Here is a 21525-nt window from a genome sequence, read left to right as displayed (position 1 = left end):
AAAGCTAACACCCCATACGCTTTCTTAACTACCCTATCTACCTATGAGGCAACTTTCAGGGATCTGTGGACCTGTACTCCCAGTTCCCTCTGCTCCTCCACAATACCAAAGTATCCTGCCATTTACTTTGTACTCTGCCTTGGAGTTTGTCCTTCCAAAGTGTACCGCCTCACACTTCTCCGGGTTGAACTCCATCTGCCACTTCTCAGCCCACTTCTGCGTCATATCAATGTCTCTCTGCAATCTTCGACAATCCTCTACAACACCACCAACCTTTGTGTCGTCTGCAAACTTGCCAACCCACCCTTCTACCCCCACATCCAGGTCGTTAATAAAAATCACAAAATGTAGAGGTCCCAGAACAGATCCTTGTGGGACACCACTAGTCACAACCCTCCAATCTGAATGTACTCCCTCCACCACGACCCTCTGCCTTCTGCAGGCAAGCCAATTCTGAATCCACCTGGCCAAACTTCCCTGGATCCCATGCTTTCTGACTTTCTGAATAAGCCTACTGTGTGGAACCTTGTCAAATGCCTTACTAAAATCCATGTAGATCACACCCACTGCACTACCCTCATCTATATGCCTGGTCACCTCCTCAAAGAACTCTATCAGGCTTGTTAGGCACGATCTGCCCTTCACAACCCCATGCTGACTGTCCCTGATCAGATCATGATTCTCTAAATGCCCATAGATCCTATCTCTAAGAATATTTTCCAACAGCTTTCCCACCACAGACGTAAGAGTCACTGGTCTATAATTACTCGGACTATCCCTACTACCTTTTTTGAACAAGGGGACAACAGTCACCTCCCTCCTGTCCTCCAGTACCATTCCCGTGGACAACGAGGACATAAAGATCCTAGCCAGAGGCTCAGCAATCTCTGCCCTTGCCTCGTGGAGCAGCCTGGGGAATATTCCGTCAGGCCCCGGGGACTTATCCGTCCTAATGTATTTTAACAATTCCAACACCTCCTCTCCCTTAATATCAACATGCTCCAGAACATCAGCCTCACTCATATTGTCCTCACCATCATCAAGTTCCCTCTCATTGGTGAATACCGAAGAGAAGTATTCATTGAGGTCCTCGCTCACTTCCACAACCTCAGGGAACATCTTCCTACCTTTATCTCAAATCGGTCCTACCTTCACTCCTGTCATCCTTTTGTTCTTCACATAATTGAAGAATGCCTTGGGGTTTTCCTTTACCCTACACGCCAAGGCCTTCTCATGTCACCTTCTTGCTCTTCTCAGCCCCTTCTTAAGCTCATTTCTTGCTACTCTATATTCCTCAATAGACCCATCTGATCCTTGTTTCCTAAACCTCATGTCTGCTGCCTTCTTCCACCTGTCTAGAGTTTCCACCTCAATTGTCACCCATGGTTCCTTCATCCTACCATTCTTTATCTTCCTCACCGGGACAAATTTACCCTGAACATCCTGCAAGACATCCTTAAACATCAACCACATGTCCATAGTACACTTCCCTGCAAAAACATTATCCCAATTCACACCCGCAAGTTCTAGCCTTATAGTCTCATAATTTGCCCTTCCCCAATTAAAAATTTTCCTGTCCTCTCTGATTCTATCCTTTTCCATGATAATGTTAAAGGCCAGGGCGCAGTGATCACTGTCCCCCAGATGCTCACCCACTGACAGATCTGTGACCTGACCCGGTTATTACCTAATAGTGGATCTAGTATGGCATTCCCCCTAGTCGGCCTGTCAACATATTATGACAGGAATCCATCCTGGACACACTTAACAAACTCTGCCCCATCTAAACCATTGGAACTAATCAGGTGCCAATCAATATTAGGGAAGTTAAAGTCACCCATGATAACAACCCTGTTATTTTTGCACCTTTCCAAAATATGCCACCCAATCTGCTCCTCGGTATCTCTACTGCTACCAAGGGGCCTATAGAATACCCCCAGTAGAGTAACTGCTCCCTTCCTGTTCCTGACTTCCACCCATACTGACTTAAAAGAGGATCCTGCTACATTACCCACCCTTTCTGTTGCTGTAATAGTATCCCTGACCAGTAATGCCACCCCTCCTCCCCTTTCCCCCCTCTCTATCCCTTTTAAAGCACTGAAATCCAGGAATGTTGAGAATCCTTTGCTGCCCTGGTGCCAGCCAAGTATCTGTAATGGCCACTACATCATAATTCCATGTATGTATCCAAGCTCTCAGTTCATCATCGTTGTTCCTGAGCATTGAAGTACACACACTTTAGCCCTTCTACCTTACTAACTTTACACCCTTTATTCTGCTTCTCTTTCCTCAAAGCCTCTCTATATGTTAGATCTGGCTTTATTCCATGCACTTCCCATGTACTTCCTGCTCTATCTCTCCGGGTCCCATCCCCCTTGTAAATTAGTTTAAACCCTCTCGAACCTCACAATTTCCTCCATGACTTTCTATAAACTGCAGAGGATGAATTTACTGGGGTTTTGTCCTAGATATTCCTCACCCCTCACGGCTCTAGGCCGAGGATGACGTCATGTGTGGTTAAAATCTGTCTGCCCTGCTCTGTTCAATGCTTTGGGTAATTTTCACTGATTTCTAAGGGCTATTGCAATACAACACTCTCCTCTAAAGAATGACAGTGGAATGGTGGGTAAATATTCGATGGAGCAGGAACAAGAGGAGTCAGCATAAATGAGGGCTTTGAGGCTCCAGATGTGATGCAGGCTAGAGTTTACGAGAAGTAGGAGGAGGGAATCAGACCAGGAGGATGATGCTACAAATGAAAGTTCAGCAACATTTGGAAACTGATTGACTGAAGACAGAGGCAACACGAGTGAATCTGCAGATGCTGGAAATAAATAAAAACACAAAATGCTGGCAGAACTCAGCAGGCCAGACAGCACCTATGGGAGGAATTGTGACGATGTTTCGGGCCGAAACTCCTGATGAAGGGTTTCGGCCCAAAACGTCGTCACTACCTCCTCCCATAGATGCTGTCTGGCCTGCTGAGTCCTGCCAGCATTTTGTGTTTTTATTGACTGAAGACAGAGGTTTATGTTTGCAAAAGGCTGGAGGAACTCAGTGGGTCAGGCAGCATCTGTGGAGAGGAACTCAGAACCGATGTAATGTCCGAGATACTTCATCATCCCCAGACAGTTTATTCCTCTGTTTAGATGCTGCCTGACCTGCTGACTTCCTGCAGCGCTTTACATCTGCTGAATCTCGTGTTTTATATCTGCATTTGTAAGTGAGTTGGACTTTGTCACACGGATTGCCTGTTGACGCTGAATACGCTGTGTTTAAGTTGCTGCTGAGTTTTCTACATAAATCTGTGGAATCAGAGTTTGCTTCAATGGCACCGTGGATACCCAGAAACCTCTGCGCTTAAGAATCGTGCAACCAGTGACCAAATGCGCAGGCGTGAGGGTCACAGATCGTTCCCGAATACTGCGCATGCGCTCGGTGGACGACATGCTCGGGAGAATCAGCAGCAGGTAGGAGCGGGGCTGCGGGCGGGGGTTTCATCCACTGCGCGACTGAGAGACTGTTGTTGCGAGCTCCGGACACACCGTGACCCCGCACTCGGGGACATTCCCGGTCCTTTTCCCCTCTCTTAGCCCCTACGATCCGTTTCGGGGCCCCGGGGAGCTTTGTGCTGATCAGGGGAGGACGTTTCGTCATTTCTGTGGCGCATGCGCATCACTGTGTCCGTGATGGACAGACGAGTCTCGTTCAGAACCAGGTTTAATATCACTGGCGTGTACCGTGAAATTTGTCGTTTTGCGGCAGAAGTAAAACGCAATGCATAATAAAACAGAATTATCTAAGTATAATAGCGAAAGAAGCTGCAGAGGGTTGTAAATCTCGTCAGCTCCATCTTGAGCACTAGCCTACAAAGTACATGGGACATCTTTAGGGGGCGGTGTCTCAGAAAGGCAGCGTCCATTATTAAGGACCTCCAGCTCCCAGGGCATGTCCTTTTCTCACTGTTACCATCAGGTAGGAGGTACAGAAGCCTGCAGGCAGACACTCAATGACGCAGGAACAGCTTCCCCTCTGCCATCTGATTCCTAAATGGCTATTGAAGCTTTGGACACTACCTCACTTTTTAATATACAGTATTTCTGTTTATGCACATTAAAAAAAATCTATTCAATATACATAATTGATTTACTTGTTTATTTATTGTTTCATTATTTATTATTTTTTCTCTTTGCTAAATTGTGTATTGCATTGAACTGCAGCTGCTAAGTTTACAAATTTCACGTCACATGCTGGTGATAATAAACCTGATTCTGAGATATATAAAATAGTTAAATTAATTAGTGCAAAAAGTCATGAGGCAGTGTTCATGGGTTCAATGTCCATTCAGAAATCTGATGGCAGAGGGGAACGATCCCTGAATCGTTCAGTGTGTGCCTTCAGGCTTCGGTACCTCCTCCCTGATGGTGGCAATGAGAGGAGAGTATGTTCTGGGTGATGGGTGTCTTTCATGATGGACACCTGCTTTGCGAGGCATCAAACTGTGAAGATGTTCTAGACCCTGTGGAGGCTGGTGCCCATGATGGAGCTGACAGTGTTTACAACTTTCTGCAGCTTCTTTCGGTCCTATGCAGTAGTTCTCCCCACCCCCATACCAGACAGTGATTTGGAATGGTCTCCATACTATATCTGTAGAAAATCGTGAGTGTCTTTGAAGACATACCAGATCTCAAACTCCAAATGAACTATTGCTGCTGTTGTGCCTTCTTTGTAGCTGCATCAATATGTTGGCCCCAGGATAGATCCTCAGAGATGTTGAAACCACAGAACTTGAAACTGCTCACTCTCTCCAATCCTGATCCCTCTATGAGGACTGGTTCGTGTTCCCTTATCTTACCCTTCAGTCTGTTGGTCTTACTGACGCTGAGTGCAACGTTATTGCTGCCACACCACTCAACTAGCTGCTGTATCTCGCTCCTGTATGAGGTCTCATCACAATTTGAAACTATGGCAACAACTGTTGTGTCATCAGCAAGTTTACAGATGACGTTTGAGCTGTGCCCAGCTACACAGTCATTGGTGTAGAGAGGGTAGAGCAATCTTAAGGTGTGCCGGTGTTGTCAGCGAGGTGAAGATGTTATTTCCAATCCGCACGGATTGTGGTCTTCCGGTGAGGAAGTTCCAAGATGCAGATCCAGTTCTTGGTAAAAAGGACCAGGTTTTGCAGCTTTTCAATCAGAACTTCCTGAAGCTCTGAGTTGTGGTGACATATCAGTATTTATATTATCCAGGTGATTGAAGGCCGCATGAAGAACCATTGAGATTGCACCTGCTGTAGACCTATTGTGGCGATAGGCAAATTGCAGTGGGTCCGGGTCCTTCCTGAGACAAGTGTTGATCCTAACCATGACCAACCCCTCAAAGCAGTTCATCGCCGTAGAGCTACTGGATGATGGTTGTTAAGGCAATGCACCCTGCTCTTCTTGGGCACTGGTGTGATTGTTGTCCTTTTGAAGCAGGTTGTAAACTCTGAGGGATTGGAAATGTCTTTGAATATCCCCACTAGTTGGTTGTCACAGGTTCCACAGCCCTGCCACTTACTCCATTGGAGCCTGTCATGATATAAGGGTTCACTCTCTTGAACGACAGTCTGCTGTTGGCCTCCGTGGATGTTTTTGGGTATAGAGGCAGCCGTGGATGATAACTCTAGCATCTTTCTGAGCAGTCCATAGGGTGTGTTTGGAAGTGCAGGTGGAGGGAATGGCAGTGGATGGATCCGTCAGACACTGCCGAGCTCCAGCTTTCTGAATCCAAGGATTCAGCACTCAGAACAAAAACATATTTCTGAGTCGATCTCAGATGGAGAGTCCACCCTCCAGTCAATGAAAACGTCAGTTATTGCTGCATGGGGGGAGAAAGAACAAAATCCTTCCATCAGATTTAGTTCTTGAGAAAACCACCTTTGTTTGGGCTCTTTCTCTGGACCTTTCTACCCGTGAGAACTTGTTTTCTACCATTCTCTCTGGGTACATAATGATATCAAACACCTTTCTCCTGGGTAACGAGTAACCTGTGGCTTTCACATCACAAAAGTGCCACACTCCAATGGGAAAGACAACTGGTCTCCCCTTCATATTCGTTGCCATCGATGATTTCACTGCCATCAATCACTTGGGGAGGGGGTCAGAGTGATCAGGAAGTCTCTGGGATCGGCCGTGTAATACCATGTGCCTTTGTAGTGCTCTGGGACGTGACCAGAACTGGAAATAATACAAATGGAGAGAGACAAACTGAGCCACGTCACAGACTGAAGTCAATGGACAATAGGTGCAGGAGTAGGCCATTCGGCCCTTCTAGCCAGCACCGCCATTCACTGTGATCATGGCTGATCATACACAATCAGTACCCCGTTCCTGCCCTCTCCCCATATCCCTTGACCCCGCTATCTATAAGAGCTCTATCTACCTCTCCCTTGAATGCATCCAGAGACTTGGCCTCCACTGCCTTCTGGGGCAGAGCATTCCACATATCCACCACTCTCTGGGTGAAAAATTTTTTCCGCATCTCAGTTCTAAATGGCCTACCCCTTATTCTTAATGCTGCACTCCCTCAATAGCAAGAATGTCCTTCCTCAAATTTGGAGACCTAAACAGCACACAATACTCCAGGTGGGGTCTCACCAGGGCCCTGTACAGCTGCAGAAGGACCTCTTTACTCAGTTACTCAATTCCTCTTGTTATAAAGGCCAGCATGCCATTAGCTTTCTTCACTGCCTGCTGTATCTGCATGCTTGCTTTTATTGACTGATGTACAAGAACACCTAGATCTCGTTGTGCTTCCCCTTTTCCTAACTTGACTCCATTTAGATAGTAATCTGCCTTCCTGTTCTTGCCACCAAAGTGGATAACCTCACATTTATCCACATTAAACTGCATCTGCCATACATTTGCCCACTCACCCAACCTGTCCAAGTCACCCTGCATTCTCATAACATATTGTAACAGCTGCGGTCCCAGCACCGAACCTTGCGGTACCCCACTGGTCACAGCCTGCCATTCCGAAAGGGACACATTAATCGCTACTCTTTGTTTCCTGTCAGCCAGCCAATTTTCAGTCCATGTCAGTACTCTGCCCCCAATACCATGTGCCCTAATTTTGCCCACTAATCTCCTATGTGGGACTTCATCAAAAGCTTTCTGGAAGTCCAGGTACACTACATCCACTGGCTCTCCCTTGTCCATTTTCATAGTTACATCCTCAAAAAACTCCAGAAGATTAGTCAAGCATGATTTTCCCTTCATTAATCCATGCTGACTCAGACTGATCCTTCTACTGCTATCCAAATGTGTCATAATTTCATCTTTTATAATTGACTCCAGCATCTTTCCCACCACTGACGTCAGGCTAACCGGTCTATAATACCCTGTTTTCTCTCTCCCTCCTTTCTTGAAAAGTGGGACAACTTTAGCCACCCTCCAGTCAGCAGGAACTGTTCCTGAATCTATAGAACATTGGAAAATGATTACCAATGCATCCACGATTTCTAGAGCCACCTCTTTAAGTACCCTGGGATGCAGACCATCAGGTCCCGTGGACTTATCAGTCTTCAGACTCAAAAGTCTATCCAACACCGTTTCTTGCCTAATATAAATTTCCTTCAGTTCATCCTTTACCCTAGTTCCTTTGACCTCTATTACATCTGGGAGATTGTTTGTGTCTTCCCTAGTGAAGACAGATCCAAAATACTTGTTCAACTCATCTGCCATTTCCTTGTTCCCCATAATAAATTCACCCGTTTCTGTCTTCAATGGTTCAATTTTGGTCTTAACTATTTTTTTGCTATTCACATACCTAAAGAAGCTTTTACTATCCTCCTTCATATTCTTGGCTAGTTTACCTTCATACCTCATTTTTTCTTGGCGTATTGCCTTTTTTGTTATCTTCTGTTGCTATTTAAAAGCTTCCCAGTCCTCTGGTTTCCCGCTCATCTTTGCTATGTTATACTTATTCTCTTTTATTTTTATACTGCCCTTTACTTCCCTTGTCAACCACAGCCACCCTTTACTCCCCTTAGGATCTTTCTTCCTCTTTGGAATGAACCGATCCTGCACCTTCTGCATTATTCCCAGAAATACCTGCCATTGTTGTTCCACTCTCTTCCCTGCTAGGGTATTTTTCCATTGAACTTTGGCCAGCTCCTCCCTCATGGCTCCATAGTTCCCTTTGTTCAACTGTAATACTGACACATCCGATTTTCCCTTCTCCTTCTCAAATTGTAGGTTAAAACATATCATATTATGGTCACTACCTCCTAATGGTTCCTTTACCTCCAGGTCCCCGATCAAATCTGGTTCATTGCACAACACTAAATCTAGAATTGCCTTCTCCCTGGTAGGCTCCAGTACAAGCTGTTCTAAGAATCCATCTCGGAGGCACTCCACAAACTCCCTTTCTTGGGGTCCAGTACCATTCTGATTCTCCCAGTCTACCTGCATGTTGAAATCCCCCATGTTAACTGTATCATTACCTTTGTGACATGCCAATTTTAACTCTTCAGTTAACTTACACCTTGCATCCAGACTGCTGTTTGGGGGCCTGTAGATAACTCCCATTAGGGTCTTTCTACCCTTAGAGTTTCTCAGTTCTATCTATACTGACTCTACATCCCCTGATTCTATGTCCCCCTCGCAAAGGACTGAATATCATTCCTCACCAACAGAGCCACCCCACCCCCTCTGCCAGTCAGTCTGTCCTTTCGATAAGATGTATCCTTGAATATTCATTTCCCAGGCCCTGTCTGTTATTCCCACAACATCGTACTTGCCAATTTCCAACTGAGCCTCAAGCTCATCTACTTTATTCCTTATACTTTGTGCATTCATATATAATACTTTTAATTTGTTACTCCCCTCTCCTTTCATATCAATTCCTATTTCACTTGGCCATACTGTATGATCTCTTCTAGAGCTTTCTACTCCATTGATTCTGTTGTCCTTTTTAACTTTTCTTATTTTCACTTTCCCTTTAACTCCATCTTTATATTTCCAGTTCATCCCCTCCCCCCCCCCACTACTTAGTTTAAACACATCCGTGTTGCAGTGGCAAACCTGTCTGCCAGAATGCTAGTCCCCCGCCTATTAAGGTGCAACCCGTCCCTTTTGTAAAATTCATCCCTACCCCAAAACAGATCCCAATGGTCCAAGAATGTAAATCCTTGCTTCCTGCACCAGTTCCTCAGCCACACATTCAGATCCATTATCTCCCTGTTCCTGCCCTCTCCAGCACGAGGAATTGGAAGCAAACCAGAGATAACCACCCTGGAAGTCCTGCTTTTCAGCTTTCTTTCGAGTTCTCTGAAGTCCCGCTGCAGAATGTCCTTCCTCTTCTTCCCGATGTCATTTGTGCCGACATGCACTACCATTTCCGGCTGTTCACCTTCACCCTTGAGGATTCCCTGTAATGCGTCCGTGATGTCCTGGATCCTAGCACCAGGGAGGCAACATACCATCCTTAAATCTCGCCTGTTGCCGCAGAAATCTCTTTCCGTACCTCTCACTATGGAGTCCCCTACTACCACGGCTCTTCCTGATGTCTGACTCCTTGGCTGTGCTTCTGCACCAATTTTCGGCTCGCAGACCTGTCCGCCTCTCAGACTGGCAGTATCTTCTGTCCTGACAGCTTCCAAGAGGGTGAATCTGTTTACGAGAGGTACATCCCCTGGGGTCTCCTGTATTTCAAGCATCCTTTCCGTCCTCATCATTGCCCCCTTTCTCTCTTCCGGTATCCTTGGTGTAACAACCTCACTGTAGGTCCTGTCCAGAAAACTCTCGTTTTCACGGATGAACCTGAGGTCATCCAGTTCTTTCTTCAGTGCTGCAACAAGCTCCTTCAGAAGCTGAATCTGGACACACTTTCCACAGCTGTAGCAGCCGGGGGCACCATCAGTGTCCCTGACCTCCCACATCATGCACGTAGCACACTGAATCAGCTTAGCGATCATGTCTTCACCCTCTCCAGTTGTGCCTGACTTAGTCTCCTCCCTCAGCCTCCTCGCTGAAGACTCTCGAGCCAAAGACTAGCACTTCTCACACCAGGCACTTCCCTCAACCAGGCCACTTTCGGACAGTTGGAGAACTGGATGGACAGTCGGGGTTCCTGGTCCGTGCTCAGTTAGAAAAATCAGGAGTTGTTCCTCCAACTTGGGTTGCACCCCTCTGTAACAGTGTGCTGTCAGTCCTCAGCGTAGAGATTGAATTTATTTCATCTGAAATGCTGCGCTTCACCCATTGATGGCCTTTGTAAATCATTTTACAGGTGAGATAGACACAACAAAGAATTTGTGTGCAGGGATCTCAAACACAACAGCACATCAGTTCTAATGATTCTGTCCAGATATTTAGGGACTGACCAGATATTCCCATTGTAACACCAGTGTATCTGTTGTTGGTCCTAGGAGATGAAGACGTCTCTGAGCGTGATCCACTGGAACCGGGGTGCTGAGAACACACCAGCATTTATTGATCTGTTCAGTCTGCGGGAAGTGATTCATCCAAGCTGATGATACATCAGGAAACTCAGAGCAGTGAAGGGTTGATCACTTGCTGTTTGTGTAGGAAAGGATTCACTCACTCAGCTGACCCGCAGAGACACCAGTGGGCTGTCAGGGGAGAGACTGTTCAATTGTTCCATGTGTGGGAAGAGATTCACTCGGTAATCTGATCTGCTGACACACGAGTGAGTTCTCCCTGCAGAGAAGCTGTTCACCTGCTCAGGCTGTGGGAAGGGATTCACCCCAACTGCAGAGACACCAGCGAGTACACACGAGAGAGGGTCAATTCACCGACTCAGACTGTGGAATCACTCAGCCATCCCACCTGTAGACATAACTGTCAGTTCACACCGGGGAGATGATGTTCTCCTGCTCAGAGTGTGGGAAAGGATTCACTCGATCATCTGACCTACTGGCACACTGGTCAGTTCACACGGGGGAGAGGCCGTTCACCTGCTCGGACTGTGGGAAGGGGTTCAGTCAGTTATCTCAACTGAAGGTACATCAGCGAGTTCACACCGGGGAGAGGCCTTTTACCTGCTCAGACTGTGGGAAGGCGTTCAGTCGATCATCTAACCTACTGGCCCACTTGCGAGTTCACACTGGGGAGAGGCCGTTCACTTGCTCAGAATGTGGGAAGGGGTTCAGTCAGTTATCTAATTTACTGGCACACCAGCGTGTTCACACTGGGGAGAGGCCGTTTACCTGCTCAGACTGTGGGAAGGGCTTCAGTCACTCGGCCCATCTGAAGCAACATCAGCGAATTCACACTGGGGAGAGGCCGTTCACCTGCTCGGACTGCGGGAAGGGTTTCAGTCGATCGTCAGACCTGAAGCAACACCTGCGAGTTCACACTGGGGAGAGGCCGTTTACCTGCTCACATTGTGGAAAGGGATTCTCTCAGTCGTGCAACCTTGTGTCGCACTACCAAGTTCACACTGGGGAGCGGCCGTTCACCTGCTCTGAATGTGGGAAGGGATTCTGCCACTCATCTTACCTGAAGAAACACCAGCGAGTTCACACTGGGGAGAGGCCGTTCACCTGCTCAGAGTGTGGGAAGAGATTCACTCAGTCATCTCAATTGAAGGTTCATCAACGAGTTCACACTGGGGAGAGGCCATTTGCCTGCTCAGACTGTGGGAAAGGATTCACTCAGTTATCAAACTTACTGGCCCACCAGCGAGTTCACACTGGGGAGAAACCTTTCACCTGCTCACATTGTGGGAAGGGATTCACTCAGTTATCTAACTTGTTGGCACACCAGCGAGTTCACACTGGGGAGAAACCATTCACCTGCTCAGAGTGTGGGAAGGGGTTCAATCATTCAGCCAGCCTCCAGAAGCACTACGGAGTTCACACTGGGGGAAAAGTTTAATAAGCTGCCCGGTGGATATTGAATCAGCACAGTTGCTGAATCCAGAGGCAAGTTCACAAGTGACTGTTGTTGTCGAACTCCGCAATTACTGCTGCTGTTCGTCAAACACAGGTCTGCATCCTGGTCACTGGGGATGGGAGGAGTTTCTGCTGATGTTCACATTTAATGGGACTGGAGTTTCCGTGATAAATAAATCTGTTCTATTTTAAACTCTGTCTCGGGTACTCAGTGAATCTACAACACTCCCAGTGTACAGTGGGGAGCCAACTCCACCCAGCTGTTCCCTGCCAGTATTCCTGTTTTACGACAGACTGTTTAAATCTGACCCTGTTGTTCACCCCTCGCTCTCCCTGTGTGGTGGGTTCCAAACAGTCACCACTCTGTGGGTGAAGGGATTTCCCTTGAGTTTCCTGCATGACATTCTGCAGACTGAAGAAGACGATCTGCCTGTAGTTACGTCTGACATGTTGTTAGTCCCTCAAATCTCTGGACCGAGGACTAATGGTAGTTAAACACCCTACTCCCTGCTCTTATTGGTCATTTTCACCCTTGTCTCACACAACTGGGTTGTTAGAGGACACCACTGTACTCTAAAGTCTGAAAGCAGAACGCTGAATGCTCAGTTGGATGTTCAGTGGAGCAAGGTCAGAAACCAGAGACGGGTCAGCACAGGGCAGAGTTTCGGGCTCTGGACAGTGGGAGAGGTGAGAGGATATGATGAGGAGCAGGGAAACAGTTTCGGGCTCTGGACTGTGGTGTAATGTTGGTTTGTTTTCTTGTGATTCTTACACACTTGATACAAATGCAATACGCCACCTTCTGTGGATAGCCATGATTCTTTATTTAAGCAAGTTCAGGCTTTTTGGAGGATTGCTTAACAAACTTCGCAGTGCTTGCGGAGCTCTGTCAAGCGATGCTGTCCGAACAAGGGAACAGTCCTCCCTTTTTATAGGGTTTTACACCACAGTCAGTCATGTATGCAAGATACAATTTTCAGCCACCCCCACAGTCACATACCTGGCAACAGTGATGGTACGAGACAGAGAATACTGAAACACCTAAAGCAGAAGCAAAGGTCATCAACCCAAAAACAAATTGTGCGATCAGTATCTAAACTCCTGCATGTCATCGGGACAGATTCTAGCATGTCATTGAAACTCGCAAACTGCTTAGATTTCCAGTTTCTTTCCAGGCTGGAGTTACCTCCCGACTCCGAACCCTTGAATTGGTAGTCGGTAAAGGGGTATGTCCAGGAGTCAGAGCTGACGTGAGTTCTGTTGCAGTGCCCACAAATGAGCAGTCTTCCTGCAGTAACATTTAAACACCTTTCCTCATCGCAGGTGCAGAAGAATATTCCATTGCTCACCCGGCAATGTCTGCGGGCACATTGTCTTTGGGCACAAGAGGCATTTGTGGGGATCAAAGTGTTGGCGCATCCCTATCCCCGTCCTGAGAAACAAAGTAGATAGCTCATGGGATCAGAGCAAATCCTACGATTTCTCCCTGGGTTCCAGTGCAGTTAGGGAACTGAGACCCATCTTTAATCAGCTCTACTCACCGTCCTGACATTCCCACTCAGACCCACGCTCTGAAGTATCTGTGGTATAAAGGTCGGGGGGGGGGGGGTGTCCCACACAGGGATGGCTACAAATAACGCCTCTACTGACTGGGCAAGCGGGTAACTCACAGTTCGATTACCATGGAAATGTATATGAGTTGTACAAAACAAATTGTCCTCAAGTCCGAATACCATGAAGGTGGCCATAATAACAGAAAGTCCAATAACAGTCTTTAAGTTACTTGTGGGGCCCATCGTTTGCAGTCACTCAGATGGATTCAGCGACTCTGTCCTCGGACTTTGACTCCAGTTGGCGTCTGAAGGAATATCTGGAATGACCCTTTCTACCTTGGTTCGAGCTTGGGGTGATCCCAGTCCTTGATTAGCATGAAGTCTCCCGTTTGCAGTCTGGGGGTTTCATTCTGGTTGTTTGAATCTTGATCCGTCGCTTGTGGCGGTGGTCCGAAGGCATACTTTACCTTTGAATGGAGAAACTTTAGAAACGAGGTTAGCTGCTGAAAGTATCTTTGCATTTCTTCTCCCATAATATTTAGGTCTACTTGGGAAGGTGGGTCTGTGTTGGCGCCCCAAGGGGTCCTACTGGGTCGGCCATAAATTATTTCTGTGGCCGATAATCTCGTGGTTGAATGGGAGGTGACTCTTGTGTTATAGAGCTAAGGGCAGGACCTTTAGCCAATTGAGAGCAGTCTCAGACATTAATTTGGTTAGTTTGGTCTTAATAGTTCCATTGGCTCTTTCTACTACTCCTGCTGCCTGGGAATGGTAGGCACAATGGAATTGTTGCTGAATATGCAGTGCTTCACATAATTCTTCGTTAATTTTCCCTACCAAGTGGGGACCATTGCCTGAACTAATCTGTCAAGGCACTCCAAACCTCAGTATAATCTATGTCGGTAGTAATTTTACCACCATTGAGGCTTTATTATTGGTGGTTGGAAAGGCTTCAACCCATCTACTAAATACATCAATAATAACAAGACAATACTTATAGCAATGTACACGCATCAATTCAATAAAATCAAGCTGAATACACTCAAATGGACCACTTGAGAAGGGTGTTTTCCCTGTTGCGCACCGCACTCCTTGGCCAGCGTTATTTTGCTGACATATTAAACATGATCTGACATGTGCCTTTGCTGCCTCTTCCAGTCATGGGTGCCACCAGGTACGCAACATAATATTGGTCCTTCCCTCCTTGTGAAGGTGGGTATCAGTATTCAAACAATCAATAAGCATTGATAGCAAAGCATCAGGTACACACACTTAGCCAACTGGAGTAATCCAGAGGCCTCCTGACACAAACACCCATGCGTCTTCCATATTTGTTTTTCTGAGTCAGGGGCGTTCGCCTGTTAATGCTGTGCAGTTACAATGTCTAGTATGCCCGTTGCTTTTGAGGCAAGTGAACGATTTAGTGCCTGCCGGTTCATAGAGGACACAATAGAATTGTGAGCTGTTGCAGCATCTTTGGTAGCTTGATCAGCTCTGGCATTGCCATTACTGAAGTCCGTGTTGTCCATTACATGGGCAGCACATTTGATTATGGCCAATTACTTGGGGAGGAGAATAGCTTTGAGGAGGTTTTGGTTTCCCGACCGCATGCAGGACTCCGGGAAATGCAGGGGAGGAGGACTATGTAAACAATAATTGGTGCACAGCCGTGAACATTGTGGATAAACACTGCTGCACGGACTTGGAGCACCTTGCGGTAAAGTGTAGACCATTCTTTCTCCCGAGAGAATTCATGAGGATAATAATTATGGCTGTATACGTTCCCCTGCAAGCTAAAGCTAAGTTAGCATTGGAAAAGCTTCATGATAGCACCAACAAACAGCTCATGGCTCACCCGGATGGAGTGATCATTGTAGCAGGGGACTTCAATCGCACAGATCTTAAACTGGTCATGCCCAAATTTTACAAAAATGTGAATTTCCCAACACGAGAAATTAACATACTAGACCAAGTCTACACAGTTTCACAACATATGTCAGTGATATTTCCTGACACGAGAAAATAACATACTAGACATAGTCTACACAAATATTCCAAGAGCATTCAAAGCAATCCCATCTGTACACCTAGGACAATCAGACCATATCTCCCTCACACTGACCCCAGCTTACAGACCACAGATCTGCAGAGTAAAACCAACCATCAAGAAGTACACGTGTGCTCTGAGGAAGCCACCTCAATGCTACAGGATTGTTTTGACAAGACAGATCGGGGCTTGTTTGCAAAGGGATCAGACCTGGAGGAATGTGCTAGTTCAGTCCTAGGATATATTAAGTTCTGCACAGAAAATGTAATAATACAAAAGACAATTAAGATGTTTTCCAATCAAAAGCCATGGATTAACAGCAATGTGAGGGCAGTACTCAGGGAGTGCGATGCAGCCTTCAGGTCAGGAGACAAACAAGCCTACAGTGAAGCATAGGGGAATCTCCGCAGGGGCATCAGGGATGCAAAGCGCAAATACAAATTGCGCATTGAAAATCAGTTTGATAACAACAACCCCCGCAGTATGTGGAAAGGCATCAAGGCGCTGACATACAACAAAACCAATAATCTGCTGCCAGATGATGACGTCACACTGCCTGATGTCCTAAACCAGTTCTTTGCCCGCTTTGATATTCGGAGGGAGGAGGCTGCTGCACTCATCAACCCATCTGACGTTGAGTCCATACTGGTCCTTAAGCAACATCGGGTGAGATCCACCCTGAGGAAAGTGAATGCGAGTAAGGCAGCTGGCCCAGATGGAGTGCCCGGCCGGGTACTGAGGGTAGTGCAGTGGATGTGATCTACATGGATTTTAGTAAGGCATTTGACAAGGTTCCACATGGTAGGCTTATTCAGAAAGTCAGAAGGCATGGGATCCAGGGAAGGTTGGCCAGGTGGATTCAGAATTGGCTTGCCTGCAGAAGGCAGAGGGTCGTGGTGACCTGGGACCTCTATTTTTTGTGATTTTTAATAACGACCTGGATGTGGGGGTAGAAGGGTGGGTTGGCAAGTTTGCAGATGACACAAAGATTGGTGGTGTTGTAGATAGTGTAGAGGTTTGTCGAAGATTGCAGAGAGACATTGATAGGATGCAAAAGTGGGCTTGGAAGTGGCAGATGGAGTTCAACCCGGAGAAGTGTGAGGTGGTACACTTTGGAAGGACAAACTCCAAGGCAGTGTACAAAGTAACTGCCAGGATACTTGGTAGTGTGGAGGAGCAGAGGGATCTGGGGGTACATGTCCACAGATCCCTGAAAGTTGCCTCACAGGTAGATAGGGTAGTTAAGAAAGCTTATGGGGTGTTAGCTTTCATAAGTCGAGGGATAGAGTTTAAGAGTAGCGATGTAATGATGCAGCTGTATAAAACTCTAATTAGGCCACACTTGGAGTACTGTGTCCAGTTCTGGTCGCCTCACTGTAGGAAGGATGTGGAAGCATTGGAAAGGGTACAGAGGAGATTTACCAAGATGCTGCCTGGTTTAGACAGTAAGGATTATGATCAGAGATTAAGGGAGTTAGGGCTTTACTCTTTGGAGAGAAGGAGGATGAGAGGAGACATGATAGAGGTGTACAAGATATTAAGAGGAATAGACAGAGTGGACAGCCAGCGCCTCTTCCCCAGGGCACCACTGCTTAGTACAAGAGGACATGGCTTTAAGTTAAGGGGAGGGAAGTTCAAGGGGGATATTAGAGGAAGGTTTTTCACTCAGAGAGTGGTTGGTGCATGGAATGCACTGCCTGAGTTAGTGGTGGAGGCAGATACACTAGTGAAGTTTAAGAGACTACTAGATAGGTATATGGAGGAATTTAAGGTGGGGGTTTATATGGGAGGCAGAGTTTGAAGGTCGGCACAACATTGTGGGCCTAAGGGCCTGTAATGTGCTGTATTATTCTATGTTCTACTGAAAGCATATGCCGGCCAGATTGCTGAGGTGTTTACAAGTGTATTTAACCTCTCTGCAACAAGCTGTTGTTCCAACATGCTTAAAACCTCCACCATCATCCCATTGCCCAAAAAAATCAGCTGTGAAGTGCCTGAATGACTATCGCCCTGTAGCGCTGACACCCATAGCCATGAAGTGCTTTGAGATACTTGTGCTCTCACACATTAAGGCTATAATCCCACCTGATCTGGACAAACACCAGTTTTCCTACCGGGCAAACCGCTCCACAGAGGATGCAATCACAACAACCTCCATATTGCTCTGACTCACTTAGAGGAACTGAACACTTATGTGAGGATTTTATTTGTGGACTTCAGATCTGCATTTAACACAGTCATCCCCCATAAACTGGTCAGCAAACTGAACACTCTTGGCCTTGGTTCCTCCCTGTGCTCGTGGGTCATGGACTTTCTCACAGACCGACCACAGCAAGTCAGAGTTGGTAAGCACACCTCCACCACCCTCATCTTAAAAACAGGCACCCTGCAGGGCTGTGTGCTGAGTCCTATGCTCTACAAACTCTTCACACATTACTGCACCCCCATCTACACCTCCAACTCCATAATTAAATTTGCAGATGATGCCACAGTGGTTGGCCTGATCTCGGACAAGGATGAAACAGCCTACAGGCTTGAGGTAGATCATCTGACGGATGAAGGACAATGACCTGGCCCTTAACACTTCTAAAGCAAAAGAGATGATCATTGACTTCAGGAGATCAAAGGACAGAGTACACATATATGGAGTCCATATATATGGAGAGGTAGTGGAAAGTGTGGAAAACCTAAAGTTCCTTGGAGTTATGTTGTCAAAACAGCTGACACAGACCACCAACACCTCGCTGCTTGTAAAAAAGGCACAACAAAGACTCTTCTTCCTTAGAAAGCTGAAACAGGCCAAACTCCCAGAAAAGCTGTTGCTTAACTTCTACAGAAGCACAATTGAAACCATCCTGACCAACAGTGCCACCGTGTGGTGTGCCAGCTGCACAGCCACTGAGCGACAAGACCTGCATCGCGTGGTGAAGGCGGCCCAGCGAATTGTTAGGATGGAGCTCCCAGGACTGGACACCATCTATACCAGCAGACTCAGGAGGAAAGCAATCAGCATAACCAGAGACACCACACACCCTGGCCACTCCCTGTTTGACCTGCTGCCGTCAAACAAAAGGTTCAGGACACTAAAAGCCAGAACAAATAGACCGAGGAACAGGTTCTACCCCAGAGCTGTGGCCTCCATCACACCACTCCCACAGAGCAATGACTGAAACTGTGAGCACACACAAGGACTCAAATACTTGCACTAACAGCACTTTGTGCATTACTGTGATATTCTGGAGCTGCTGCAACTTACTTTCTGCTATTTATCTATTTAATACTGTTTTTCTATTACTGTCTTGTTTTTATCTACCGCTTTGTTTGATTGCCTGAGAGGAAGCCAAACAGAGTTTCATTGTACCTGTGTATAATGACAATACAGATCATTCAATTCAATTCAATATCGTGACCCTGAGGAGGTCAGAAATCTACATTGCAACCATAGCTGGCCGATGTCATGGGCCACACCAAAGGCGTATCGTGAGTCTGTGTCTATGTTTACCGATTTTCCTGTAGCCAGGATGCAGGCTCATGTTAGAGCAAAGAGCGCTGTTTTTTGAGCAGGTACTGGAGGATCAAGGAGGCTGATTCGAGGATGGTTGTGTGAAAGGTGAACACCTAAAGGTGATATCGAAGAGCTACCATCCACAAAGATGCTCGGGAGCTTTTCTAGTGGAAGATCACCGGGTTCACAGTTGAACATTAGGAGAAGGTCAGAATGAGGTTATTGAGGAGAGCTACCTCATAAGGAATCAGATGTTGGGTCTGATGGGAAGTTAAGACTACAATAGTGTGGTAGGAATAGACAGTCTGGGTTTGTTGGAGAGTAATATTGGAAGCGGCAGTTACAAGGGAGTAGGTAGTGGGGAGAATTTGTGAGCAGGGTGGGAGGCCCATGGCTACAGGGTCAAGGTGAGTCGTGTAGTAAACTATTGGTCTCTTGCGATCCCCATGGACTTGGGTCAAAGCAACAGTTGCGCAGTCCTCTAGGATACTGGCAGACAACTGGAAAGGCCTGTCATACAAAGGTCTTCCGAGTGCTGGGGTACTGGCAAGGGCCATTTTTAATTCAGTGAAGGCTGACCGTTGCTCATCTGATAGTGTGAAGATCTTTGGGGCCTTGCTTGAGGCCAAAGGGGTTATCTGTTTGGTGAGTAGTGTTACGTTATGGAGCCATTGTCGACAGTAGTTAACTAAGCCTATGAAGGCACAAATTTGCTTGGGGCCTGTGGGCAAAGGGGTCACCAGAATGGATGTGATACGTTCCGGGGTCAATTGTCTATCAGAAGCACTGAGCAAAGTTCCCAGGAATTTGACTTGGTACTGGGTGCGCTTAACCTTGGCAGCTGGTAAGGTGGTTAGCGTGTTCAAGAGTGGAGTGGAGTGGAGTGGAGAACGTTCAGGAGACGGTTGGTCTCTGCAATGTTACCAGGTTCTGAAGGGCTAGCTAGGAGCAAGTCATCAACATATTGGACAATGGTAGAGCCGTCCAAGAGCCAAAGCTCCCTAAGCTGCCGGTGCAATACCTGGGAGAATAAAGTGGGCAAATGGACAAATCCCTGAGGGAGGCGTGTCCAAGTGTACTGCTGGCTCTTGAAGGTGAAGTCAAACAAATATTGGGATTCTTCTGCCAGAGGGATAACAAAGAAAGCACGCTGTAAGTCAACCAGGGTGAAAACACAGGCATCAGCGGGGATGCTGCTAAGAATCGTCGCAGGGTTCGGCACAGCCGGGTGTAAAGGCTGGACTATTTTGTTGATCTGCCTGAGATCCTGCACTAATCTCTAGACGGGTTTTGCCAATCCTCCACCTGATCATCAGTGTCATTATTTTGGAACAGCATTGGCAGACCAGACATGTCAGGAGGTGCCTCCATTTTATCCCGCACGGTAGATCGGCTTGGTATTTCAACCCTGACTCCTTATTTTGTCTCTCCTTTCTCAGTCTTTACTGCTTTTCTCTGTTCATATTGTAACCCTCACACTGCGGATTACAATATGAATAGAGAAAAGCAGTAAAGATTCAACACCTCCCAAGCCTTGGGGTTTCCCTCATGATCACATGAACTAATCTGTCTCCGACGTGCGTTATTCTCCCAGCTGGCCTGCTTAGATTTATTCCTTATTTCCTCAGCAGTTTTCCTCCACGTGGATATTAATTTTTTCCATTTAGTCCCCGTATTACATTTCCAAATTGCTTCTTCTGGTCTTATACATTTATCTGCATCCCAAGTTCCCCCTATTGGCCAACTTTCATTTCCAAATTTTTTATCTAGGCATGCCGACAGACATCTGAACCATTGCTCACCTTTGAGATTATCCCGACATGATCGATACAAAGGAGTGCCGACACCCATCTTATACAATGTCTGTCCCATTCTTAAAGAATCAACTTTTCAACATCTCTATATACCGGCTCAGCGTCTTTGCTCTCCACACCCACGTCAGGGTGCTGACCTTCACGTGGGGGATTTCCCCACTTAACAACCTGTCTAAGGCAGGGGGATCGAGATGGACACTGTAATTAACCTTATTTTTGGGGACTCGAACCTCACTATCGGAGGACTAACCTCCTTTTCTGAAAAATTCCTGTTCTAAGGACTCTAACCTCCGAACTCCAGGGGTCTTGAACCTCCCTTAAAATGACCTGGAGGACTCTGTTCTCCTCTTTCCTCCTGAAGGACTCTAATCTCCGAACTCCAGGGGGGACTCGAACTTCCCTGAGACGAATCCTTCGGCGTATAAGTGTGTAAGGAATCCCAAGGATTCCATCACTACAGAGTTCAAGGGGACGAGTGGTCGACTGACTGATAGGTTAATGAGAGAGATCAAGGTAAATCTTACCTTGTGGGCCCATCCATCTCACGTCACCGTCACACAGGCAATCACTTATTCAGTCTGCCTAGGAGCTCCATATATGTTGGAATCCCATCCTCATCACCATATGTCATGTCGGGTCATTCCTTGAGATTCTTACACACTTGATACAAATGCAATACGCCACCTTCTGTGGATAGCCACGATTCT

The 21525-nt window shown here is 46.7% G+C and overlaps 1 protein-coding gene across 1 annotated transcript; it reads left to right on the top strand.

Annotated features, from left to right (window-relative positions):
• The first annotated feature begins 3408 nt into the window (after window positions 1-3408).
• On the top strand, window positions 3409-12092 carry LOC140717825 (uncharacterized). The gene is made up of 2 exons (XM_073031548.1): window positions 3409-3470; window positions 10412-12092. The coding sequence occupies exon 2, from the start codon at window positions 10866-10868 to the stop codon at window positions 11880-11882; it is 1017 nt and encodes a 338-aa protein (XP_072887649.1). The 5' UTR covers window positions 3409-3470; window positions 10412-10865; the 3' UTR covers window positions 11883-12092.
• The last annotated feature ends 9433 nt before the right edge of the window (window positions 12093-21525 follow it).

This window comes from Hemitrygon akajei, chromosome 28 (genome assembly GCF_048418815.1).
Source record: "Hemitrygon akajei chromosome 28, sHemAka1.3, whole genome shotgun sequence".
Lineage (NCBI taxonomy): Eukaryota > Metazoa > Chordata > Chondrichthyes > Myliobatiformes > Dasyatidae > Hemitrygon > Hemitrygon akajei.
The sequence above is the reverse complement of the archived record's forward strand: the minus strand, read 5'-3'. Positions and strand labels throughout refer to the sequence as shown.

Bases quoted from the DNA above. Each gene is read 5' to 3' on its own strand.
- LOC140717825 (XM_073031548.1), top strand. From the start codon at position 10,866: ATGATGTTCTCCTGCTCAGAGTGTGGGAAAGGATTCACTCGATCATCT.